At 48.1% G+C, this 27,302-nt stretch overlaps 1 protein-coding gene across 3 annotated transcripts in view; it reads right to left on the reverse strand.

Moving 5' to 3' along the window:
- FRMD4B (FERM domain containing 4B) overlaps positions 1-27,302 on the reverse strand; it is an 89,273-nt gene that overhangs the window by 48,978 nt on the left and 12,993 nt on the right. For 2 of the 3 annotated variants that reach the window (XM_057366375.1, XM_057366374.1), the window contains exons 2-5: positions 8,083-8,148; positions 7,300-7,394; positions 5,592-5,684; positions 2,354-2,438 (exon numbers count right to left, since the gene is read on the reverse strand). In XM_057366375.1, the coding sequence (XP_057222358.1) occupies positions 2,354-2,438; positions 5,592-5,684; positions 7,300-7,394; positions 8,083-8,148 (339 nt within the window). Of the gene's footprint in view, positions 1-2,353; positions 2,439-5,591; positions 5,685-7,299; positions 7,395-8,082; positions 8,149-18,432; positions 18,482-27,302 lie in introns of those variants that run through there. The other variant, XM_057366377.1, reaches the window with a different exon arrangement.

The raw sequence follows: 27,302 nt of genomic DNA on the forward strand, positions 1-27,302 counted from the left end.
GCACTGGGCAGTGCAGCAGCAAATGCTGTGCTCTGTTCACGTGCAAAGGAGAATTCACAAAAGTAAAAGTGAGGTCTCAGCCCTCAAAGGGGTCTCCCCCAGCTTCTCACAGGCAGAGGGGATGGCACAGAGAACAGCACAGGTCACAGAGGATGCACGAACCTGGCACGTGCCAGCAAAGATCCCAGAGGCACAAAGGAGCTCTGACTGTGCAGAGGAGCATGGAGGTGGGGGAGTGGGTGGGGAAGAGAAAAACATTTTTGGCAGCCGAGATTTTATTGTCTATCTTGTCCCTCCCTTGCCAAAATGTCTACAGAGATTGCAAAATGCATGAGCCCCAGATTCCTCCAAGTCCTGGCAGGATAAAGCAGCACCTGATTTGCAGAAAGGAGCAAAGATTTGCAAGAAGGAATGTGGGGTTGAAAGGTGAGGAAGGGAATCCTGGCTGTACACTAAGCCAGCCTTAACCCTTTTCAGAGTTTTGATTCCATTATTTACTACTTGTAATCATATTTTGTAATATATTATATAACTAAGAATATAGTTAATATTATGTATTACTTACTCTAATTTTTACTCCTCTGGGGCAAGATGGCCAGCACACATTGCCCAGCAGCTCCAGCCTGACTCCAGAGGTCCCAGACTTCACTAGGGGGATTCCATTYTTTGATTAGATACAGCCACTTACAGGAGCTCACACACAAAGAATACTGCAAACACATTTCTGATGCAGCCTCTGAACTYTGTAAGCCAAGGATAAATCCCCTCCACAGGAAAAACTGGCACAGAGCTTTGCCATTGTGCTGGCTGTGCTCACCCAAGCCTTTGCCTGGCTCCCCTGGAGTGTCCCAGCAGGAGCACTGGTGTGTCCCTGTCACCTGCAGGACAGCATCACCCTCTGCCCCTCTGCTCAGAAAAACATTGTTGTCCTCTGAAGCACAGAAGCCATGGAAGTGCAGATGCCCCCACATTGCTGTGCTGTCAGCACATGAATGTCACAAGAATGTCACAAGAGCACTCAAGCATCAGGTATCTGCACCACCCTGCATTTGGGTTCCCCTGTGGGGAAAAGCTACAGTGAAAACTTTGGAAACACCTTTGTGAAAGCGAAAAAAAAACTCATGAGTGACTTTAAGCAATCTTATCCACGCAGGTCTTAGCACAGCCCAGGTATTGCAGCATTTATCCCAAACCACATTCCTGGCCCACACAGAGCAGAGGCTTCCTGCAGAGATCAGGTCAGGATATTGCCCTGGCAGGGACAGGGCACTGGGAGCTCTCCCGAGCATGGGCTGGGTGTGGGTTCTTCATTTTTGACACTTTGGGGCTTCTTCACTCAATGGAAAAGGGAAGAAAATGAAAGGGAAAGGAGCAAAAGGAAAAAAAAAATGAAGCCAAGCTGAGGCAGGTCTAACCTCCAGGAGCTGGATTAATGACTGAGAAATGCCAGGGAACATTCCTGGCTGTCATCAGTGAGCATCAGCCACTYGCCTCATGGAGCTGGGATCTGCTCCTATTCAGACCCTGCTCATCCCAGGGCTCCTTCCCTGCCCCACAACGGAGCCAGAATCACCACAGCACAGAGCAGGCTGTAGGAGCACACCTGAGCTGTCTCTGGGCATCCTCCTGTCTACATCCCATGGGCTTCAAGATGAGCATTGGCCCCACTTGTGCCCTTCACAGCTACTGAAACCAAGAGACTGACCCTAAGCTGGTCACGTAGCACTGAATATTTTAACAAGAGTTAATTGGAAGGTTAAAAGCTACTTGAGAGTAGATGAACTGGCTCCTGAAGGAGCCCCAGGGTTGAGCTGGGCTGTGAAGCTGCWGCACAGAGAGGGCTGCAGGCAGAGCCAGGGCTCCCCAGCTTTCCCTGYGTGCTGAATCACCTGGTGCTGCCCAGAGATCCTTCTCTCAGGAGGAAGTRATGCTCCTCATCCTCATCYTCATCCCCGAGCTGCCCACAGAAACTGGAAACCACACAAACCCCTGCTTCTGGCAGTTCTGTGTGCAGGAATGGGGAAGGCACACTTTGGGATGTTATGCAGGGTGTGGGAGGATGGGCCACTGAGCAGAACCTATCTGGGAAGTTACAGATTTCAAATAGCTTAAAAGCTTTTGAGTATTTGGACTCCTTGTAGAGCACTGAGCACACAGCAGGGCTGTGAAAGCAGSACTGGGAAACCATCATCAGCCTCATCCATTTACATGAAGCACCAGCATTCAAGGGAAGGAGAGCCAGCACGCTGAGATCTCAATACTTCAGTTTGTTCCAGAAATCAGACACAGCTCCTACTGAGCTTGCAGGACTGTGGATGTGGCAGAGAGATGCACAAGAAGCTCTGAGTCTTACCTGGTGTACACAGGACTTGGCATTCAGAAAAAACAGCTCTACTGTGGTTTTGTCCTTGAGAAAGGAAATGCTTTCAATGTAGAACCTGAAAATTAAAAAAAGAACAAAAAAAAAATGAGTTACTCTCTTGAATAGGTTTCATCTTCCTCCCAAGTCATTTTATTTCCTCAGTGTTTTGTTCTCCAGCAGTAAAATAGCRCAGAGGAACTATGAGCTACTGCACTTAATTTCCTGCCTGTTAGGAGGGAACRAGCAGAAATCACAGGCTGACAGCACACAGGAACAGGGGCTCCTGATTCAACAGATCCTGTGATGTCCTGATGACTTTCCAAGTGAGATGAAAACCCTGTTGAATGCTAAAGGAGCAATCCCTCCTCTGCAGGTAAAGGCACAGCAGTGGAAAAGGCAACCACAAAGGTGTTKCAGGTGGGGAAGCCACTCCAGCACTCTGCTGGAGGAGAGGGGCTGCTGGCAGCCCTGCAGGAGCACCTTCCTCCCAGGAGGAGAGAGGAACATTAATCAGAGCCAATAATTTCACTCCAGGTCCAGATGCTCCCATGAAACGCCAGGCAGAAGATACAAATTTTTTTACAGCCAAGCAAAGACCTGGATCAGCACCAGCATCAGCAATGCAGATCACCCCAGAGCTGCCCAGTGCCTTGTCCTGGACAGCAAGAGGGTTGAATGGCAACCACAGGACAATGAGAACCAGACCAACCCCTCCCATGGCCCCACGGTGCTCCTCAGGCTCCTCAAGCTCCATCCCCTGATGATCACCTTGGCACAGATGATTTGCAAGGCTTTGGGACAAGTCCCCAGCACAGAGCACAGGGTGGGGAGCAGTGAAACTGGGACCTGCCACACGTGTCAGGAATCTCTGCAGTGTTTATGCTGTGACTTCAGGAAAGTGGCACATTAAATAGTAATTGCTTTAATATTTCACATTCCTGCAGCGTGTTCCATCCAATTAATTTGAAAGCACTCTCCAGAACGCCTCTGCAGATAATTCAYCCATTTCACAGGCATGCAGCCTGTCCAAGGGGCAGCCCAGCAGCCTGCCCCAGACATCTGAAAAGCTGTTATACTTTTCCATGACTCACTTTTCCCCATGAACTCTACGATCCACAGGTATTTCCACCCTCTTGACATCTCACCTGATAAGTTTTTTTTTTTCCAAAAGCTTTGCTAAACTTTACTTTAAATACCTTGGAGTGTTTCTCTTTAGAAATGCAGAGCAGAGGGCAGGACCCACACTCTTCCTCCTTTCCCAGAGTGGACCTTCCTCACCCTGCTAAAGCCTTCACTGCACTAAAATGTGATTTTTCTCAATTAAGGACCTCATTTGCACTTGCAGYTTCTTTCAGCCAGGGTCAGGAGTGGCTGGCTTACCCTTCTGCTTTGAGGAGAGGCAACTCCCAGTCACTGCTGGTACAAAGCTGTGGGATCTGTGGCTTTAGGGTGAGGGCACAGGGGGCACTGCCCCTAACCCCAGCTGTGTCCCTGTGCTCCATTTTCTCCACAGTACAAWCTGTACCCTCTTATCAGCCAGATGGGGAACACTGCAGCACGGAGATAAGGATGTTCAGGGGATGACAGGCACATTTGGGAACACCATAAAGTGCACATTCTGCTTCTATTTCCGACGCTGTCAGCATTCTTGAAACTAGAATGATGCTTCTGTAAATCCTCAATCTGCATTACAGAGCCCTTCAGCTGAGTGTGCCATCCCAAAACCTCTGTGGCTGGATTGAGTTCATGCCAGCTGGCAATAATTAAAATCTCAAAGGATTATCACACGTTTCCTCGTTGAACAGCAAAAGCTCAAGGATGAGAAGTGATGAAGAAAAATCAGGGAACTGGGGATTCCTCCATTTCCATTAATGCAAGTGGAAATTTCAGGTTTTGAGGTGCCTTTTCTGCTGGAATACCTGTTTTCTGTGGATCAGACAGTTTCTGTAGTGCTAATTATTTGTGTATCCTCCTGCTCTACATCTCAATGCCTGCMCTCTTTGGTTACCTGCTTTGGATCTCACAACCCCAGAGAAGTCAGGCTCAAAATTCCCTCCTGGAATTCCCTTCCAAGCCCACTCCTCAMACATGAACTCTTGCCCAAGTCTCTGCACACCCCGTCCTGTCCAGGACCATCTTGCAACAGAGAGGGCCAAAATGAACCCCATGAGCAAACAGCATCAATYCCAACCAAAAGAATGCTCAAAAGTCAGAGAATTCTTCACAGCTTCCTTGGGCAGYCATAGGCTTTATCCTCCAGATCCTCATCAAGCATTGTAAATAGAGTRGAGAGTCCATCAATCCCTTTCTAAACGGATTTTTCTTTTCTTTCTGTTAAAAGGGTGGAAGAGGAGCTCTGAACACCCTCACACATGAGCACGTATTCAGCCAGAACAAAGTGCCACTTGTTTGTCCCATTCCCCTGATGACCAATGGGGAACATGAGGAGACAGAGCCAACCAACCCAGCTACAAGAGGCTCTGCCTTGCAAGTGCTTCCAATAATTAAGCACACAAGGCATAAATTTACCCAGATCTGAAAAGCAAATGAGGTCAGTCTGCTCTCATTTTCCCTCATAGACTGCAAGAAAAACAAAAACTCCAACAATACTGAGAATATGCTGCTTGATCTTTTCTGCCAGCACAGCTCTGTTTCGCAGGACATGTTTTGTTTTTTTTTTTTTCAGGCCCTTAACCAGCAGAGCTTTGCCAGCAGCAGCCCTAAAGTAATGCAATTACATTGGCCAAAATCATCATTTTGTCAGGGATTTTGTTCTCTCTTGGGGACTGGTTAAGCTGTGAGCAAAGGAGCCATCAGCAATCCCTTTAAAGTACAGACAAACCTTAAGTAAACAGAAGGAAAAAAATAAGTACAATGGTTTGAATAAACTGTAGTGCAATTTAGCACACTTAAAGGCAAGTCAGSCAAAGAAGATATTTAAAATATGAGGTTTGAAACAAAAACAAAAAAAAACAAACCAAACCCAACCCACCCCAGGAACAATGTCCAAGTAACAGTTTAAAAAGTAGCAGGTTCCAACCTATTTTATTTCATAGTTAAATTCAAAAAAGAGCAGCACTTAGCCARGGCCTAATCTCCTTCTAAAAATAACACATTGCTTGGACATTTATTTCCTTTATCAAACCTGTAATCAGTTCTTTCAAACAAAACCCCCTGGTGATGAATAAACCCAAGGGGCAATGTTTGCCTGGTGGAAACAATTACTCACCTAACAGCAAAGTACAAAGTTGCTGGCCCTGGTTTCTTGGGCAAATCATGGTCCAGGACACGGTGATCCAGCTGCAGCCAGACACTCTGACCTCTATGGAAACAGGATGGGGAGAGGGTTACAAACTGGGATGGAAATCACAAAAATTGGTTCTTTTCAGTGCCTGCATTTACGCCAAGGGTTAAAAACTTGGATGGAAAAGACAATTGGTTCTTTTCAGTGCCTGTGTTTACTCCAATGGTTAAAAACTAGGATGGAAAACGCAGAAATTGGTTCTTTTCAGTGCCTGTGTTTACTCCAATGGTTAAAAACCAGGATAGAAAATACAGAAATTGGTTATTTTCAGTGCCTGTGTTTACTCCAATGGTTAAAAACCGGGATGGAAAACACAGAAATTGGTTCTTTTCAGTGCCTGTGTTTACTCCAAACGTTACTTTAGAAAGTTCAAGACTCAGCTCCAAGGCAGGCAAACATCTCCTGGAATGACTTTCTTTCTTTCCCTAACCCTTAACCCTGAAAGGCTGAGCCATGGGTGCCCTCCAGAGGCCACACGCTCCCTCCGAGCACCCAGCCCTGGAATCTCACTGGAGTTTCTGGGGAAGCCAGCAGTTTTTAGATAATCCCCTGGCAGCACTGTAAACCTCACCACGACTCAGTGCCAGCAACCAAAAACATCCGCAAGAATTCCATGGCAGCTCTTCTGGGGATAAAAATAAGCCAAGAGCAAACAGCATCCTCGAGGGATTTACAGGAGAGCTGGGGGAAAGTATTTTCCAGCGAGTGATAGGACAAGGATGTGGCAAAAATATTTTAAGGACAGCCCAAGGTGAGAGTGGCTGGTGAAAATAACCCAGAGTTGGGACTCCAGCACGTCCCCAGGGCCAGTCCCACATCCACAGCATGGCTCTGATGGGATGTGCAGGGGAAGGATGGTGTGGAAAATGGCAGTGGAGAGCAGCAGGAATGAATTTATCCCTGTTAGATAATGGAGAAATAACTCCATGTCCCCACTGCCCTGAGCACCTCTGCTCCAGCTTTTCGGGGGCAGCTGCAGGTAACTCCTCTGGAGATTCTGGCCCTGCACCCAGAAGATTTGGGGAGAAATTTCAGTGCCCTGCAGAGGGATGAGCTGAGATTCCATCTGACCCCGCTGGCTCTGGGTTAATGCCACAGAACAGATCTCCCACAGCRCTGCAGAGCCTGGACACAGCATCACACCCCAGCTCAGTGAGAGCAACACAGGAATAACCTCACAGCTCACTCTGCTCGGGAAATTTGGGGTTAAAAGACTCAATGATACATTTGTGATTCAGGTGCAAAGCAACAGGAGGAATTCATTTTGCAAATAAACACAAAAAAACCCAGCTTTTTCTTGTTACTAAAAAGTGCAGAGGAGGAAAGCTGAGGGTGTTCGCATGGGAAATTATCACTGCATCAGTTTTTTCTCCTTGTGAGACAAAAATGAAATGTGAAAGCATCAGGAAAGTATTTTACAAGAATTCTTTCGTTTCTGCCCAGAAGATATATTCCAAGTATTTTCTATTTTGTGCCTTCTCCTTTGCCTAGCCAAGCAGTACAGCACAAGGTAGGAAAATATTTCTTCTTTGAAAAAGCTATTTTTCCATCATGCYAAGCTGCCACAGTGTCAGAGATAAGGTTTCATATTGCAATAATCACACAGCTGTTTAAAATAAATAAACACACTCACGTATYATCAATAAATGTTATCCCAAAATACTCCTTTTCTTTCAGGTTGAAGTGTGAGGCCACCAGGTCCAGTAACTCCCGAGACAAAAGTTTGGGCTATTGAAAGAACAGAAATAGTTTTATTCATTTCAGTCCAGGCTTTTCATATAAAATAAAATTTTTCTCTGCAAATACTGACATCTTAGTTGTCATGACCRTCTTAAAACCCTGTTGTACAACTCAATGGAGAAGTGACATATCAGGAGTGGTGTGGGATGTGTGGGATAGAGAGGCAATTCTGGGCTTAATCCATGACATTAAGCTGAAGGGCAGCAGGCTGAATGCTGCTTTCCTCTTCCTGGACTACATGTCAGCATCTCAGGCTTTCCTGCTCTTGTAGCAGGAAGGATTTTTCAATTAAGAAAATATCGTGTAGTGGAGGATCTTGTGGGTTCTGTTTTGGGTTCTGTTATGGGAATAAAACATCCTCAAAACCACAGTTTTCTTCCCATCCAAATTCCAAAAAACACCACCACAAGAGGTGTTTTTAATACACTTACTAATTTTGGTGAAAGCAAAAACCAAATGTAGAGCTGATGGCAGGGATTTTGACCACGATGCCCCGGGAAACCCTTCTGCTAATCCAGGTGTCAGGAGAAGCACATACACCTGAGCTTATTCCACTTCTGTGAGCTTTTCTAGTAAGAGCTGTAACTTTTCTTCAACCCTCACTTCAGCCCCCAAAGAAAACAAGCAGAGGATTCTGGCAGTGGCTGCCAGTCCCCAAAAAAAGTGAGGTCTGTACCTGAACCAGCAGCTCCAAGTTCCTGTCATCGAGGAGATGCACCTGGCAGTGCCGGCCCTCGGTCATCTGCAAAGACAGCAACACAGCCCTGTCAGAAGGACACAGTCCTGGCTTTCCTGGATTTCACAGAGCACRAGAGCCTTGGGGACAAGGACAGAGTGAAGCCAGAGTCTGATCTGTAGGGGTAAGGGAATCAGCTCCAGAGCCCTTCCCCAAGGACTCATCTGCCTCAGCACTCTCAGYTCCAGCCAACTTCAAGCTGGAATTAAGGGTGCTTAGCAGCACTCAGGATCAGATTAAAAACCATAAATGCTGYGAGAATGAAATGTGAGGATGAGCCAGCCTGGCCATACCACARCCACAGCCTTTGGCTCTGGTCAGGAGTAGAGGACCCACAAAACCGAGATGGAGCCAACCCTCCCTGCAGATGGGTCAGCCCAGACTGGTCCAGTGACTGTCCAGAAGGGATCACCTTCTGTCTCCACCAGCACAGAACATCTTCCCTTGGACAGCTACTGGAAGTCACTGCCCCCACAGGATTATTATACAGGGGCTGCTCACACCAAGAAGGTGCTTGAACTGCGTGATAAAGAATAAGATGAGCTCTGCAAGCTCTGATGCTGTATCTGAGCCACCATTTCATCTCACATTTATCTCCTGCAAACGAAGTCTCCCTCTCTTTTAAGAGGCAAGCCATTCAGAGCCATTATGYCCTTTTAATATCTGCCCTTTGAAATCTAATACATTTCAATGCAAGCTTTTACATTATTTAATATCTGTTCTAATTCTGGGCCTTTCAGCAGCTTCAGTGAGGACCAGCTTTGCAACACTCCCCAGCTGAGAGCCGGTGAAGGAAACCTGGCTCTCCTATTTATTCTCCCAGCCTCAAAGTAACTCATTTTTGTGACAGCACAAGCTTCCAGCCGACTATAAAYTGTGAGCTGTGAGCAGAGCCGGGGGTGTTTTGCTTAGACAGGGGCTCCCCGAGGGATTCAACAGTAACACGCACCGGTTTGTCCTTTCACATCCCTCTGGCTCCACAGGGACAGGGACAAGGACAGGGCTGAGCTCCAGTGCCACCAGTGCCTCCCACCAGCTCCTACCCTGTGCATGCTGCACACCCAAAAACTTAAAAATAAACTCAATTTTTATGTGATTACAGCAGAACTGAGGAGACCTCCCAGCTCTGCCCAGCACGACCCCGTTTGCWCAGCGGGGRCTGCAGGGACACAGCCGCCTCTGTCACCAGCCTGGAGYGCCCAAATCAACAAAGCATCATTGTTCCAATAATTGAGCTCACTTGGACCAAAAGGCGAGAGGGAGTGCCCTCCTGAGGAGCTCGGCAAGCAGGTCAGAGATGAGCTCCTGCAGGCACAATTCTCTGTAGCGTTTGGGAAAACSGGGCTGCAGCATCTGCGCCCCAGCACTGGCAGCTTAGGGCAGAGCCAAACATCACATCGCACACCAGAATGGCCATTCTGGCACAAGAACCGTTCACAGAGAGACTGGAGGAAAGAAATCCCTTCCTTTCCCTCTTACTGCYAAGAAATGGCTTTGTACAGCAGTGCAGGGTGGGAGTGGCACATCTTGCAGGAAGGAGTTGGGAGCAGGGTGATCCCCCCACTGCATCCCCTGGTGCTGCTCTGCAGAGACATCATCCCCATCAAACCCTCGGGTTCTGGGAGCAAAGATACACCACCCCAATTCCAGTTTGCAGGGGTCTCAGATAAACCCCCTGGGATTTATCTGCTGTCCAAACAGTGCCCAGAGCCCTGAAATCCATTAGGATCCACTCCCAGCTCCATTTGCTCCTGGGTGCTGAAGGGCTGCCATGGCACACTCATAACTAAGCTGCACATTTCCATCAATTAATCACCTCATCAGTGCACCCTTCAAGGTGCAGTGCATTTCTGGCTCTTACACACTCACACACATCTGCCCCACTCTGATCCAATGGTGTTTTTACATCACTCCCCATCTGTTGCTCTGAGATARCACGAGGGTTGCCATTATTTCATTGTGAGCTGCTTTAGCTTTCACCCAGCACAATCACATTAATCACTTCTGACTGYTTTAATTGCCTCGGTTGTCTGTTGTTAAGTAAAAAATGTTTCTGTTATAGCAAACACATCCACAAAGCCTTGTGATGAGGAGAAAGAAAGGTATCTAGAAGGATTAAAACATAAAAGAAATACCAAGCRTCATCTGTACTTCTATTCAGCTATCCAAGATAATTGCAAAGCACCTCAAAAGTAAATAAATCTCATGACACCCCTGAAGATAATAATTATCCCTGATTTTACTGATGGTACAACATAAGGAAACAGCTTAGAAGTCTGATTTACATACACAGATAGAGACAACACTTMAAAGCTGAGACACCAGGAATCTTTGCTCAGGAATAGCTCAGGCAATTCCCAGAGTGCTGGAARGCTCAGCCAAGAAGTTGCAGAAAATGCCAAGGTACTCAGTGATAAAGCACCCTGAARTGCCATTGCTGTGATAAACCAACGTCCCATCCATGTCCCCAGAGCTCTCCATGGCCAGGGGCTCGTGTCAACCCCAGAATACTCTATGACATGGACTAAGCCACAGGACAGCGGTGTCCAGGGCCATGGAATGCCTGTGGCTGTAGCTCCAAGAGCTGCTTGCACTGCTCTGCCTTCCCAGCCCGTCCCCAGCCAGGATCAGACACAAGGATACTCACAGTGTGGCACCACAGCCTGAGGGAGGAACACAAACCTGCTGGGGTCACCACCAGCTCTGCATCTGCTCCAATCCTACACAAAGCTGGCCAGTCTGAGCCCTCCTCCTCCTGCACACCCCAAACTGCAGCCACAACCCCCCAGATCCCACAGCAGTGCAGGAGCTCACTCCAAACATCCCCACCCCATTCCTGATGGGGCAGAGAGCATTCACTTGGCTTACCACGTGCTAATGATCAGAAGCAAATCACTCCAAATTASCAGCACAGGGAAGCACAAGCCCATCCCACAGCAGGAATGTCGCCCACCAGAGAGGTCATCTCCAGGAGACGGCTCTCTCCTCTCACATGGAGCGTTCTCCCTGTGCACACAGAGCTCTGATGTGCAAGGCAAAACTCACATTTCACACGCCTGCTCTGTCCTGGAGGGAGAACCAAAAGCTTTGGCAGCGATTGCAGCTGCAAGCTCACCTCACCTCACAAGCTTTGGAGCGTCCATCACTGTCCAGCAGCGTCACACAGTCCCATGGAGGATGTGACAGTGGCACAGCAATGCCACAGCAGTGCTCCAGTCACAGSTACCAATCATCTGGTCCCATCCTCYTGCCTGAAGAAAGGCTGGAGAGCTTCACAAAGATGTTTCCATCACTTTCATCAATGGATTTTGGCTGTGGAAGGTGCCTCCAGCTCAGCAGCTGGAGACTCTGAGCTCCTGGAGCCGGAGCAGCAAAGGACTCGTTTTTAACTCAACTCCCCCACTGACAMTGGTGTGATTTATTTGATTTATTCCCCACAGCACATCCGCTTCCAGGTCTGTTTCCTCAGGCTCTGGGAAGGGATTTGTGCTGTCTCCTGACTCYCAGAGCACTGGGCTCCTCAAAGACCCAACACCCTGGAGCCCTCACTGACACATTTCCTTTCTCTTTAATTCAGGATGCCCTGCTAATCTCAACAATATAATTGATTTTCTATGTGTTGGAACCTTCCATCACCAGACAAGCACAGCTGTCTGGCTCAGTCAAGAGCTGGTGTGAACAGTCTTGAGATATTTATACACACACACATCTGTTTTCAGCTTATTCTCATTGATTTGGCATTGTCTGCACAAATGAACAATTTTTGCAACGTGCCCCCAAACTGGTTGTCTTAGCAGTTATTTTGAAAAAGCTGCTAATATTTAAGCTATTACYCAGTAAAAGAAGTAGCAGCATAAAATTCATGAGGCATCCCTGTGTCTCATCTGGTTCCCAACAGGAAATTAGGAGAGAGACATTACACAGCCCTATTTTTGGCAAAGCCATACTGAGAGACTGGGATGCTGGATTTTTATTGTTTCCTGAAGTCACTTGTGTTCTCTGCACATAAGTAAGCAACAAAACCTCAAAAATGGAAAGGACTGAGAGGAGGCAAACACTGTCCAATGCAGAAATACAGTTATATCAAAATACTGCAGCTCTCCTAACTTACAGGCTGTCRGCAAGAATCTGATTCAGCCAAATCTTCAGTAAAAAAGGCAGATAATGAAGGAAAAAAACAGTTCTCAGAATATCCATGGGTGGAAATTAAAGCATATGGTGAGATTGTAATTCTCCAYAGCAAATTATCATTATCATAAAGGRTTCATTAGCTGGGAGGAAACAACATTTTGTCCTCTTTTTTTTTTCCTGACAAAAAAGTAAGACAAATTTTCCACCTAAAATCATCAAGGCAGATTTAACAAAACATCCATCCTGTAAAAAAAATAGAGAAATCAACAAGGCAGAGAAAAAAAATGACTTCTTGGCTACTTAAACATATTCCCTATGACATCCTGAGCCTGAATGTTTATTTGGGAAAGAAGCACATGCAGGATATTTATGCCATTTCTCTCGGACAGAAACATCCTCCCTATGCAAAGCCGGTTRTTACATGCAATATTTTTAGACATCCATGTGTGTCATCCCGTTAGGGAAAAAATAAGAAAAAGAAAAGAGTAATTAGGGTGTAAACAGGAAATCTCAAAAAAAACCCAAACCCCTTAAGCCAAAAAAAAAAAAGCTGCCAGAATAACACATCTCCTGCAGGGAAGCTTAGGAATGGAGAATCATGAAGGGTCTGGGTCAGGAGCAAACCCCAAATTGTTGCACTCCCTCCAGGTCTGATTTTTCCTCCCAGAACTGGGCAAATTACAAAGAAGTCATTTGGCCTGTCTGTGACTGACTTCTATTTTTAAGCCTTTTTTGTTTCAAAGGTCTAGGGAAAACAAAAAAAAATTTAAAAAAAAAACCTCCAAACCCTAAAAACTGCCTGGCCACAGAAGAGAGGATTACCCCTAAGCTGCACATTATGATGACAAACTGGAGCTGTGTGTGCCAGAGCTCTGTGCAGCCATCCCAGCTGCTCTCCCTGGGGATGTGCCACGCTTTGGGGACACACATGGCACCACTGAGGAAGGGCAACCTGCCCAGCACAGGGGCTTTAAACCACYACAAGCTTTAAAACCACCCCCATCCACATCCAACCTTTAACAGCCTAAATTCCACAAAAAAATCTTTGGAAAGAGCAAACCTTTTCCCTCCAAAAAGGTATTTTATAGGCGGGGGAAAAAAAACCCCACCTGTACTGATGCACCCAGTGATGAGAGAGAAAAGGGAACCATTTTCACTAAMTGAATGGMCAGCACACAGCCTTAAACCTGCAGKTTGAAAAGCAAGAAATTGGACTGTGGTACATCATTAATACATGGATCATAAAAACTGTCTCATTTATTCCTAAAACAGGCACAGCACGGTGCCTCGGGCAGTCAGAGCATTGAAGAGAATGCAGGTAACAAAAAGCCAAAGAGAGAAAATCCCACTCCCAGAAGGTAGTGATGTCCCTTTGGCATCCCAAAATGCCTCCATCCCTCTTTTGGCCAGCRATTCAGAGGCAGCAGCGCTGCTTTCCAGGTGCACAAGCCCAGAGCACCAGCCTGGAACTTTAAAGGATTTCACCTCCAAATCCCTACCTGAGCTGCAGTTAACCACCCATTAAAGCTTCACCAATAATTTCTTGTAAAGGTTCTGCTTTTTTATCCAAACCTCTCTTCTGTAACTCATAAGCCTGAAAGAGATTTCAAAGCTTAACACTGGAGCCCCTACACTGACTTCAGATTTTCATTGGCATTTAGATTTTTTTTTTCCTTTGGTTCTGAAGGCATTTAGGATCAGCTCCTCAGCTGCTTCAGATCAGCACTGCTTCACTGACTCTGGTACAAGCAGCCAGCTCATGTCTGGCTCCTGAACGTGCACAGCCTGRTCAAAATGTGAAATCACATGCAAGAATGTCTTGCAATAAGGAGCTGCCCTAAGCAGGCACATCTCAGGAAAATTAAAGCCTGTCCTTCTGGAAGGAAGGGGCCTGCATGCAGCTGGGGGGAAGAGGGGAAAAGTTCTAATGGTTTAAATGACCTCAGAGTTTCCTGGTGTGTCTGTTGGGAGAGCAAGGCTTCATCGTGCTCCAGCACTTGGAGTGGCTCAGAACTTTAAGGAAGAAGCAGRAAAATGACAGACAGAAGTTTGGGGTTATACCAGCATTGCCAKGAAAGCTTTTTAAAGGATCTGCACAGATCTCCAAAAACACGGTGATGCACATTCTGGGGAGCCTGTGTGACACCCACAGCTCCTCCCTGACTGGTGGAGGTGCCACCACCCAGTGTCCCATGGTGAGAGGTGCTCAGGGTGAAAATGATGCATGGGGAGTGGAAATGCTCCACTCTTCCTTGATCTGGAAGCATTCCCCCATCCCAYTGCCCCATCCCACCCCACTGTGCCTCTCCAGCAGCTCCTTTGCACAGAGCAGTGCAGTGCCCTCCCCTCTGGATTCACTGCTGGCTCCTGCAATGCACAACAGGTCATTTCTGGGTCCAAAATCTCGTATTTTCCCAGTCTCTGCCCAGCCCTGGGACAGCCAGCAGGCTCCTGCCACAACACCACAGTCTGGCTCACCCAGACACAATAAACCTGCAGGGATCCCCTCGAGGGAAATGGCAGAGCTTCCACCAGCTTCATGGGGGCAGAGCACATCTCCAGACACACTGCCTCTCCCGCCTAATCCTCAAGCCATAAAGAACCCTTTGGCTGAAGTCTTGTCTCCAGTGTAGTCAATTAATTTTGCCATTAATTTTAATAGGGTCAGGATTTTGCCTTAAATCATTTGTTATCTCACCATTAACCTTTAACAGCAGCCAGTATCTGCTTWATGTTAAATAGCCAGTGATGTTTCACAGCGGCTGGCTCCATCTTTCATCCTCTGTGCCCTGGAAAACCACCCTGTAGCACCAATTCTGCCTCACCAGGTGACCCCAAGTGCCACCCCTGTCCCTGGGGCCACCCTGGCTCTGCACACTCAGGGGATTCTTGCCCACAGCATTGCAGGGACTGTACAGAGCCATTCCCATCCTCAGGGTGTTCCCTCTGTCTCAGGATCAGCCAGGCAGGGACAGAAACTTGAAGCCAAAACTGAATGACACGCACAGGAATAACGTTTTAAGATGAGACAGGCTGGGGAAAAGTGCAAGCTTTGCACTTTCATGCCCCTTTGATGATGCTCTGGATGGAAATGTTGGCTCTGCTGAAGTTTGGGCTGGAGATAAAACAGAGTGCCTGGAACAGGGGGCTCAGAGGCTCCCAGGGTTGCATGGCACCTTCCTAAAATAGCCATGGGAGCTGCAGATACCATGAAAAAAGGGCTCCTGCAGAGCATCAAGTGACTTTCATGTAAGCCCCACCAGCTGAGCCAGTGAAAGAGTCTGGCACAGGAACAGCCCCAGTGCTCTCCCTCCCTGCTGGCTCTGCAGGGCCAAGTGCCAACAGACTTTCCATGAACCCCTCCTTTCCCCCGTTCATTGCATTATTTCTCCTTGCAGGGGATGGCAAATCCAAGGCACTCTTCCACTCGAATCTGATGATGGTTTGTACAGGATGACAGGCACAGCCTCTTGGGGCAACTACAAAGATCCCACTCAGAACAGCAGGTGGTGGGGCTCTAAATCTCAMCCTCCTCCCCCAAAATTCTCAGAAATAATGATGAGCACATAGTAATAAAACCCCCCAAACTGAACAAAACCAAAGAACAGCGATAAATTAAAATCCAGAGAACAAATCTGTGCAGTCTTCTTCAAAATAATGAATCCAGCCAGGAGATAAAGCCCTTTTCCAAGAGCAGGAGAGCTGCAGCTTCTTGCCCCCTCCCAGGACTATGTGAAAACCTCACCCCTCTCCTCCCCAGGAGGAAATCTCACAGTGTGGTTGCCTTTCCTGATGCCACCCCTGGCTCTTCCTGTGTTTGCCTCTGCTCCATCCCACGTGGGGTTTGTGTCACTGTGCACAACCCAGCGATGAAAGCACTCAAGTGCACAGGCAGCACTGACCCCAAGGGAGGAGGCAGAGGGAAGAAAACTGCTAAAAAAACCTTCCCTGGCTCTGCTGGCCCCAGAGTTTCCAGCTGCCAAGCAGCATCCAGACAGCATTTCAGCTCTGCTGGCACTGCCAAAGGCCACAGGATCTCTCTGGCAGGGTTATCCCAAATGCTGAGTCCCTCTGACAGAGGGGGAGAGGTCAGCTATCCTCTTGAAGGATCAGCCACCTTCTTGCAAGAATATTCTCCTCAAAGGTGTCTCATGCTGAAAGCTGAAGTGTTTCTCAAATGGTCACATCATCCCACAAGTGCTGCTGTCCCATTCCTGCCCCTTTGCAGTGTACTTAGAGCAACAGCCAGAAAAGAACAGGCAGCGACTGCACAGCTAATCCTGTAAAAAAAACTATCAGGAAAATTAATAGGAAACAATCAGTACAAATCTGCCACAAATATCAAGTCAATGAAACCCAACATCTGCTTTCCTTGGCAGAACACAGCCAGTAAATTTTGAGTCTGCTGGAGCTGTGCTTATCACCAGCAGGGCTGAGACACTGCAGGCAGGTCAGGACTGCACACAGCCCTCGGTGAGGTTTGTTCCAGAGCACTCTCCTGGGAATTCAGGGGAAAAAAAAAACCATCCTGTGGGATCAGAGAGCTTTCCTGATGCTGACAGAAGAAACACAGAGGCAGCAGGGAAGGGGCAGTGCCTGGAGGCAGCAGARCCCCTGTCCCTGAGTGACCAGTGCCCACCATGGGGCAGGAGYGGCCACCCGCCCTCCTGTGACCTGTCCTGACCTTTGCTCCTCAGCCAGGAGGCAAAGCAGTTAAGCTCCTGCTTCTTTGCTTAAGTCTCTACAACACCAATCTCAGGGGATATTCTGTGCAGAGCTTCTGGTAACTTTTTCTGAGTTTTACCTCACCCCAGAAGCCATCCCTGACCCACTTGAACAAACTCAGCTTTCSCTGTTACAGAAATAGTTACAGAAGACTAAAAAGCACTCTTATTGAAGGGTAATTTGCCATCCCTGGATGCCTTTTTGCCTCTCCCCAGCCCTGAAGCTCTCCCCCATTCCCAAAAGCTTCTCACAGGATGCTCCTCTGTTTCCTCCACCACCTCCCTGCTCACCCTGGGTTGGGTTTTCCAGCAAAGGYTCCCAAGGTGGGACACACAGGCAGAGAAAGCCCTGACCAAATATCTGCCATCCCCTCCAGGCAGCAGATATTTCATCCCCTGAAGGCACCTTGAATCTCTTCCTCTCTTGCCCCATGCAGGTCCCTGCACTCAGTTCATCCCCCCCAGACTTTTCCAGCCATTTGTTCTTGGCAGCTGCTCCTCAGGAAACYCAAATGCCAGCCTTGGGCAGACATCAGGGAAGGACGAGATGAAAAATAATTTAAAAAAAGGCTAAAGCACAAGTCCTTTAAATCTGTAACTCTTAAAAAAAACTGCAAAAAGCAAGCAAATAGACCCAGAAAAGTCACAACAGTGGCTGTGGGCTGGAGCAGGCAGCAAGCAGTGTTTCTGGGGAGGCGAGGAGCCAACAATTCCCAGTGCCAGCACCTTCCCAGGCACTCGGGGAGCTGATCTGGATGGCTCCACATTTCTCTTTTAAAGCAAAACGAGTGCTGTGGATCAAAGGATCTTTCTCAGCAGCTGTTACCCCCCAGCTCTACGTGCACTGCTGCATCTCCAAAAAACCTCTTCACGAGGGTTTTTGGGGGGTGAGAAGGGAGGWGACCTTATGAGGAGATATTTAACAGTTGCATGCTGAAAGGAGTTACTGTACCAGGCACTGACTGCCGTTTCCCTGGCCTCATGAATCTGTGCTTTGTTCGGGTTAAATCATATCTCAGAGCAGCCCATAAGGGTAATCTCTGTCAAGGGGTTTTCTCTCTAGCCAGAAGTTACAGATCTCWGCTCCAGCTGCAGCAAAGTTACCAGAATCCAGCTTGGATTTAGCCCTTTCCTACAGCAGCCAAGGCAGCACTCACAACAAAGGCAGGAAAAAGCAGCTGTAAATGCTGGGATAAACAAACAGCCCCTTATCTCCTCAATGGAGTGCCAAAGATGCAAAGAAATTTTTATGGACTGATCTCTCAAGGCAAAGAGAAGAGCAAGCAGAAAGGTTTCAGCCTACACCACCCCAAGCTTTCTCTGCTCCGTGCTGCTTTTGGCTGCCAGCTCTGCACCATGTGTAACTCAGGACTCACTGCAAAAGCACTAAACATCACCTGTCACTGCTGAACACCAGAAAAACACAGCCTCTTACCTCCACATCGCACTCTGGAGACACCCAAGGAGTATTCACAGCGTGMAGGCACTAAGCCTTCATGTTTTCTGCACATTGGAGCTGGGGAAGAAGGGAGACATGATGCCAGGCTTCTTCCGCTGCCATATAAATCTGAAGGAAGTGACCTTCGCATTTGTTACTTTGATTTGAGATTCAGAAACAAAAGCTCTTCCAGTGTGAGTCAGGAGACACAAAGGGTTGAAATGGGATTGTTAAAAATGGGAAAGCATTACAATTGTGAGTTGGGTTGKTTTTTTGTTGKTTTTTTTTCCTGTCGGTGATATTAACCCTTTTATAATAAAATGAAAAACCAGCAGTTACTGACCGAGGGCASAGCACAGGCAGCAGTCCTGGGGCAGTGAGACACCTCGGTGTGTGATCACAGTCCCTGTGTCCCAGCAAAGGATCCCCATGTCACCAGCTCTGTGCTCACAGGGAGCTGCCATCGCCCCTCCCAGCTCCCCCACCCTACAAACCCCTGTCTGGGGTCAAAACTTGGCACAGCACTAAAATTTCAGAAAGCCATCCCCAGTCTGACCCCTTGAAGCAGGGCTGAGCCCCCTGGCAGAGGGAGCAGCTGAACTGAAGGGATACAGGAACAGAGATAACCAGAGCTGCTCTCAGCTCACCCATCCTCACCCCACACCCCACAGACCCTCCTGCAGCACACACCCCCAGGTACAGCATTCCCCTGCAAATTCCCAAACTGCTTTCCAGACACGGCTCTGCTGTGGGTGCTGCGCTCTGGGGAGGGAACCAAGAGCATGGACACAGCTCAGAGTCATGGCCATTAATGTGAATTTGCTGCTGGGCTCCAGAGTGCACTTTGCTGCTGCTGAGGGGTAAATCATCCCCTGTTGCTCTGCTGTCCTTTCCCAGGCTGCTCTCTGTGCAGAACACCGAGTTCTGCTTTGATTCCCTGATTCCTTCCCCACTGGCACATCAACCCACGAGCCTTCACACCCCTGAGCTCTGACAGCAGCACAAACTGGGTAAGTGTGTCAGGCAGAGTGCAGGTGTCACACAGGCACAAAAACTGCTCTCCTCAAAGAAAAGCCAAACAACGACACTGCTGTCACTGGAAATGAAATAACAGAACACCGAAGAGCTGTGCACCCAAACCAGGAAGCTGCAACTGCCAGAGCTGCAGCCTGAACCCTGGGCAGGTACAAGAGGCACAAGATCTCAAATTTACACTGCAGTCACTTCCAAAATCTGACYGCTCTCATTCAGTTATTTACACTCCCAGCTGAGCAGTCACTATGCATAGAAAGCACAAACTATGAAGACTTTCCCACCAACTTTTATAATCCAGGGATTTATTTTAATAGGGGAAAAAATAAGTTCAACACCTGGAACAAACTAACTTGATTTTAAAATGCAAGAACCTCAGGGTCAAACTTTTGAAAGCAAATCCTCAGAGATGTGTCTCTCTCTTCTCTGAAGTCTCAAGGCATTTTGGCCCAACAAAGCCCCAAACAGGAGGCTCTGTGCACTGAGCATTTGAGGCCAAGAATGGGTTCCATTGCAAAGACAGAAATTTCCCAACAACGGTGGGGAGAGAAGCAGGACTGCCTGGTCCAGCCATCACTCAGGTGAGCCAGCCCTGCTCCCCTCCCCTCCCCAAATTACCAAACCCAGACACCTCCAGAGGGCAGCTACCCCAGACACTCAGGATAACCGAGGTGCCAGAGGTGTCTCACCCTCCTGCAGTTCAGAAGAAGCAGCTTTGATCAAATAACCAACCCTCAAAAAGCTGCAGACAAAGAGCTGTCTTTTTTTCCCAAAGTTCCTTTGTAAAAGCCAACGTTCTCATGGTCATGAGACTACAAAAGCTTTCCACACAACACTCAATATCACAGGTTTCATGAAAAAACCATAAGCTGGCCCCACATCAGGCAGGAGGGTGCCAGGTCAGGTCCAGCCAGCTGCTCCAGACTGCTCCARCAACTTCAGGGGTGGCAGCGAGACAGTTTTGGGAGAGGATTTCAGAGCAACAAACGTGCATTTGTCTCCAAAACACAGACTCCAAAGCCCCAAAAACAAGACAGAAAATAGACAGTGAGTCATGTTTCCTGAGAGAAATGACGTGAAGGTTTACCTGGGTGGTGCCAGCTTCTGCCCTGCTGGGATAACCACAGGGACAGGAATAGCTGGAGGAGRGAAAGAGCACAGCTCCTTGGAGGATCCCTGCCTTCCAAACAAACACAGACCTGGGCTGCCTAATTCACAGGTACAGGTAACTTTTTTAAAAGAGAAAAAATAGGGCTTGAAAGAAACACAGCACACCTGTAACAGGTAGAGGCTGTTGGGAGTTGAGCACAGGGAAATTTCTGCAACTCTTGAGGCACAAAGGGTGACCCCACAGGGATTGCAGCACAGCCCACCCCACAGCGAGGTGAACAGATGCAGGGTGCTCTGTATGAGAGAGGAATCACTGCCACTTTCACTGTGGTTTAACCCCACGCTGCTCACACCTCACACCCTGTGTCCAGCCAACATCACCCTGCCTACAAATCACTGCCCAGCCAAGGTAAAAACAGGAACCAGCACATCACCCTGCCTACAAACCACTGCCCAGCCAAGGTAAAGCCAGGAACCAGCACATCACCCTGCCTACAAACCACTGCCCAGCCAAGGTAAAAACAGGAACCAGCACATCCCCAGCAGTGCCACAGAAGCACAAAACCTTCTTTCCACAAACCCATTTTGAGCTCTGCTGGCAGCCCACACTCGTGCCCAAGGCCAGCAGGAAGATGCACTTTGGGGCACCCATCACCAGCAGAGCACTGACCCCACATCTGCAACCACAGAAAACATCACAGTCTGGATCCTAGCACTGCTTGGASTGTCAAAAATGACTTTTAATGGCTAAACTCGGCACATTCAGGCTCTCCTCAGCTTTCTGATGACATTCTCCCCATCTCTTTCCCCAACACACCTCTGATGCACATTTAAATGAATGGCAGATCAATTAATGGGGAGAAGTGAACATGTGTATTTGTGTGTGGGAGGGAATTTAAGCTAATATATTCCAGCACTGATAGCTTTATCCTCTTTGCAGTCTCTGAGAATGAACTGGCCTCCATCTGTACAGAAGATTAGTAGAATTACTAATCACTAATTATGACTCAGAGGTTTTAAGAGCAATGCAGACTGTACAAGGGGTGGCCTGATTTTCAGAAAATGAGGGGACAAAGATAGCACAGTGTTATTTTAAGCACACGGACAGCGCATCCAAGATCACAAAGTGCTGCGGTGACAACGCCAGCAAAAGGAGTGACAGAGATAAACACTCAGAAGGGCAAAAACAAAGCTTGGAAAAACCAGCACGTGCCTGAAACACTTTTAATTTGCCTTTTTGCACAGCTCATGTCCAGTCAGGGTGAGCTGGCCAGTCCCTGCTAAGGTCAAAATGCAGATTTATCCAGGCCAGCTCATACAGTGATACTTTTGTACAGGACTCTGCCTCTGAGAAGCAGCGCCAGCGACATTCAAAATTGAACGTATTTTGTGAGCTGCGTCACATCCAAGAGGAAAAATATTTATACAGGCCCAAGTGGTTTGTGAATAGAAGGCACTGTTTGAAACTGGCACCGTGACACCCCAAAGGAAATGAGATGAAGTTCGCAGCCTGGTTGTGAAGTTTGTCAGTGAGGGAAGAGGGAGAAGCGGTACCAAAAAATCGTGGTTTTTGTTTGAATAAACTCTCTCAAACAGAAAATGCTATATCATGAGCTCAAATGGAAATATATCTGGCAGAGAGCTCTGGAAAGCTGCTGCTGGAAGCGTGCAGAGCCAAGTTTAACTCYAAGCTGTTGGGAGGCAGTGCCCAGAGTTGGGTCTGTTCTTCRCCCTCCTAAAGGCTCCCACGAAGTCCCAGCCACAGGGACACCTCCAAATGCCAGGTTTGGACAGGATGGGAGGCTCAGCAGAGCCAAAGCTCTGCAGGTGACTCATGAGCAGCATCACAGCATTAGATCAGATCCCTTAAAAAGCAAAACAGCTGGATGAAAGCAGCCAGAGCAAAGCTTTTCCAGGATAACCGGTAATCCCCAGTGCACAAGTTTAAATCTATGAAGGGACACAGACACAAACTCAGCGTCCTCTAAAAAGGTTTTTAAACTCACTTTGGAAAACCCTGACCTGTAAGAACACCTGAGCATCACTCGTGGGGTCTGTCAGGCGTGGAACAAAGTTCTGCCCTGAGAACAGAGACCCCGCTTTGTGCTCCCCCTTCTCCCGCCCTGCCTTTCATCACAGTGAAAAGAGAAGAAAAAAAAAAGGCATCTCGACTTGCTGTCAGCATTTTTCACAATGAAAAGTGAAGGTGTGGCAGCAGAGGAAGCGTGGTGCTTGCTGTCCAAACCAACGACGTGAGCACTGGAGGAAACAGAAGCCGCTTGCTTCCTGAGCCGCGCCTCCGCCAGGTACCGGGGCCAGACACCAACACTGATTTATTGGGATTTTATTGTGATTTTATTGTGATTTTATTGTGGTTTTATTGTGATTGACGGTGCTGCATCAGCACAGATGCCTTGCTCCATGCACAGGAAGTGACCTCCCAGAGGTTACAAAGCACTCTGTCCAAAAGACCCCACTGAAAGTTTATGCTTTGTCGCCATAATTTATCAGCCAATTACCGGTAAAATTGGTAATTGCAGCCACTCCTAAACTGCTTAATCATAGAGATGCTCCCAGATCTGCTCTCATGCCCAGCAGATCAATCACAACAATGCCACCGTATTCTGCAGGGGGTTTGGGGACAGTTTGCCTGATTTCTTTTCCACTTTGCATGGAACACACTGACTGACAAAAATTTAACCCCACATTTAACACATTTAAAGTGTTCACTTGACAGTTTTTAATTATAAGAGTTACTTATACTTGCTAAAAGAATAGTCACTAAAGTATAAAGAGTAATAGTTTGTTTTTTAAGAGTTACTTGCATCATCAAATAAGACTTTAATGCAGTATTTTATTCATGCTTAACCACAATGAGGAATCCCTGTGCTGTGGGATGTATTGGTGGCATTGGCATCGATACCTCAGGGGAAGATTTTGTGTCAATACACCAATGAAAATCAGGCCAGTGCTAATACAGGTACCCAGTATTCACAGGATAGATAGTGAATCTGAAAGTTCTGGCTTTGCAGCTGCTTATTAACCTAATTTATATAAAAATTTCACTTTGTTTTACTGCTCTATAATTAAATCCAAGACAGGTGGCCTATAAAACCAACATGTGGAGAGTCCTGCAGAAAGCTTTCCTTTGCAAGAGGACCAGGACAACTGGAAATGTCACATTGTCCCATCCTGGGCATCAGGAGGGGCTCTGGGATGAATCCCAAAACTCAGCACTATGTGCCAGAGCTCCACAACCAAATACAGCCCTCACCCATCTCTCTGGTAGGAAATGGGAACCCCTGAGTGAAGTTTCCATGCCCAATTCTCRCCCAGGATTTTCCCCAAGCCAAATAACTCACACTGACTTGCTGCTGTTAGAAGACAGACCTGTGCCAGCTTTTCTGCCAGCTGCCCCTGCAAATCTGTTATTTCTAGGACAGGCTTTAAGTGCTCCCTGCCACAGACAAGACAACATTCCCTGGCACACAACCCTCCCAGGGGCTCAGAGAATAAACTCACACCCTGCACAGCCCCTCCTCTCGTGTGGATCAGGGGTTATTTCAGAGTGGAATGGGACACCCCAGCAGTGCTTTGGCTCACAACCTCCCCCAGATGAATGGGCTCTGGGCAAGCAGGACATCCCCTCTCTCCTGGCACAGATGATGGGAAGCACCCTGGAACAAGGATCAGCTTGGGAAATGCCTGGGCTGGGGCTCAGGTCCCTGTGACCGGGTAAAACAACAGGTAAAACCCACAAGGTGTGTCCCACACACACACACTCCAAAGGCTGCGGAAAAGGTGACTGACAAAGGCTGGTCTGTGCTCCTTGGGGTGGGTTTTAGTTGTGCTTAAAGCTGCTAAGGCAGGTAAGGGCTTTAGAGAGGATTTGAGGCTGCCCTGCCAGCCGGCGCTGCCCCGTGACCACCCCCGCACCTGCCGGCCCCAAACACGGCCGGGGACCCTCGGACACACCAGGGGTTTGGGGCTCCTCCCTGGATGTCCCTCCAAAAGGACAGGAAGACTTGTAAAACAACAAATGTATCAGCCCAAGGAGAAGGGATGATGCTGGCTTCCCTTTCTCCACAAAAATGTACTGATGGTGGCATAGAGAAGCATCCAAAGTCACACAAAAATAGCCACTAGCCCACAAAATGTGATCCCAAAATATTGATCACAGCAAACTGAGGRTTCCAGGGCTGACCAGCAGCACAAGTCACCCCACCCTTCCCTGTACAACCCTTGCACATAGCCCAGTGACAAAGTTGTGCCTGGTGTCCTGATCTGKCACACCATGCACAGTGCAGGGAGTCCTCAGACAGGGAAAAAGCCTAAGTTTAGTCCAAAGAAGCTGTATATAAAGCCTGTGGTATTTTTCACATCTGGAACATGAATGCAAAGGAGCTGCAGAAATAGAAGTTTTCTCCATGAAGCCAGAATGGGAAAGGACTTGGTCAAGCACCTGTCCAGGGGTCAATTTTAGTAAGAACACGGAGCAAAAAGGTACTTTGATGGGGCTGCAGTAACTACAGAACTTCTGGGAAAAAAAACCTGAGAGGACAAACAGCATCCCTGGCAGGTAGGAGAGTGCTGTCAGAGCCTTTTTACAAAGAACATGGAACAGAGGAAGACAATTTTCTCGACAATGCAGGATCTACAGTAATGATGGGACACAAAATCTCACCCCCAAGATAAGAGCCCTGCCCCACAGACCCAGCAACATCCACCTCCTCACTGAAACAGCCCCATGGAGAGCTCTGCACTGCATGCCTGGCTCCTGGTGCTGCCCCACTGAGCCCAAGGTGAAGAAATGTCATGCACTGTGGCTCAGAGTTCATCTCTCTATGCCAGGGTCACCCAGCCACTGTTTCTAGYTGTTTCCTTAGCTTGATGTGCTTAAAAAAAAACTTGATTTAAGCTCTTGCAGGGCTCTGGTACCTGAACATTCCGGTGACATTTGATGCTGTGTGTTCAGTCCTGCACTCCCTGGACTCAGCCAGAGGTTTGAGCAGCTGAGAGCCMAAACTCTGGCACAAAAATCAAAGTGTTGCACAACCCAACAAGGAAGAGCTGCAGGGCATTCTTTCAGCCATCTCACTTTAATATATCCCGAATTACCACTGGCAAATTCCTGATGTTAAARTGTGAGAGCAGCCTTGCTCCTGCCAGAGTTTGACTTCCCAGGGAAGACCCTCAGAGCAGCGAGAGGGGAGCAATAGGTCCCTGTGTGTCCCCAGCAGTCTGGCTGTGACAAACTGTGGACAGAAGAGAGAGGGTAAGGGCACTCCCTGTCCACTCCTCTGGCTCAAGGTCGGCCTGGTAGGATGAGAGAAGAACAAACCTTCTCTTTTCACCCATTTTTCACATCCCCACTTTCAGACATGGGCACACACCAGTGATGCTTTTCATAAAGAAAAGACAAGAGAAAGCAACCACAAGGACACAGTAAGTTTGGGCAGAGATACAGCCACACTTYGTTTTGAAAAAAATCTCTTTTCACTTCAAGCCAGCCTTGAATAGCAGCTGAACAGGCTGAATACAGCTGCTGTCAAAACTGGTCCTCACCAAGCCTTTATGGCAGCCCTGGAGGGATGGGGTTTGTGGATGGGGTTTGCCTCCATGGGATGCAGAGGAGAGGGGAGGCAGTCTGAGCTCCACGCTCTTGATGYGACTGGACTCCAAAAATAACACATRCACAGCACAGGTGTGGCTGGGTTTTATTTACAGAGGAAAAAGAGAGCCTGCACTGCATCCCACCACACTCCTACAGGTCAGCAAAGGCAGGCAAATGAAGGCACTGATGTTTTTACCCCTGCAGGTAACTAGCCACGATCCGTACATGCATCCATATCCACAGTGACACCTGTGTCAGACACGTCACAGGGTGTTTACATCCAGCATCTGTGCGAGATACATTCAAACACTTGTACTTCTCGCACTGTAAAGCTGCTCTCCCACTCCTGAGCCTACCTTAAAGCTAAATACCAGATCGCTTTAGGATTAAACCGGCACAGATGTCCTTTTAGCACGACTTTCCCATGGAAGTTGCATCCTGATGGCTCTGGAGAGCTGTTTGCTGTGAGCTGTGTCATTCCCTGTGTTGGAACACCCCAGAGAGAGGGAAGAGGCTGCCCTGAAATATTCACCCTAACGTGGCAAACACATAGAGCATGCAAGACAGAAATACAGACAYACAGAAATAAACAACTGCCAGCAAAAACAGACTCGAGAAAGAGTGACACCACCCTCCCTGCAACTGGATACCACAATAACTCAAGCACAGGGCTGTGTTTCCTGCCTGCAGGAAGGGGAGCCCCCAATTGCTGTTCCAGGACCCACTGCAGCCCCCCAAGCAGCAATTCCTCTGCCACGCAAGGGACTATCACTGCCACTATCCAGTGACACAAACAGCAAAAAGTCTCTCCCATGGGAGCATCGTGCTCTGAGTGCACAGGCACAGCTCCTGGAGCTCTGTCCCGAGGGCAGGATGGTGACAGCAGCAGGAACAGCTCYGAGGGGCTCTGATACAGGGGGCAGCCGGCTGCCAAAACACTTTCAGACTGACTGACAACACAATACGGCACAGAAAAGAACTCCCCCAAAGCCYGCGTTCAGGCACAGAGCCGGCACTTTGCAGGCAGTACCGGGATCATCTCAGAGCCAGGACAGGATCCTCTGAGCGCCTCCCCAGCGCTGCTGGATGCTCCTCACCCCATCCATCCCAT

Source organism: Malurus melanocephalus, unplaced genomic scaffold (genome assembly GCF_030028575.1).
Source record: "Malurus melanocephalus ecotype Western Australia unplaced genomic scaffold, MMel_1.1 scaffold_64, whole genome shotgun sequence".
NCBI classification, from domain to species: Eukaryota; Metazoa; Chordata; class Aves; order Passeriformes; family Maluridae; genus Malurus; species Malurus melanocephalus.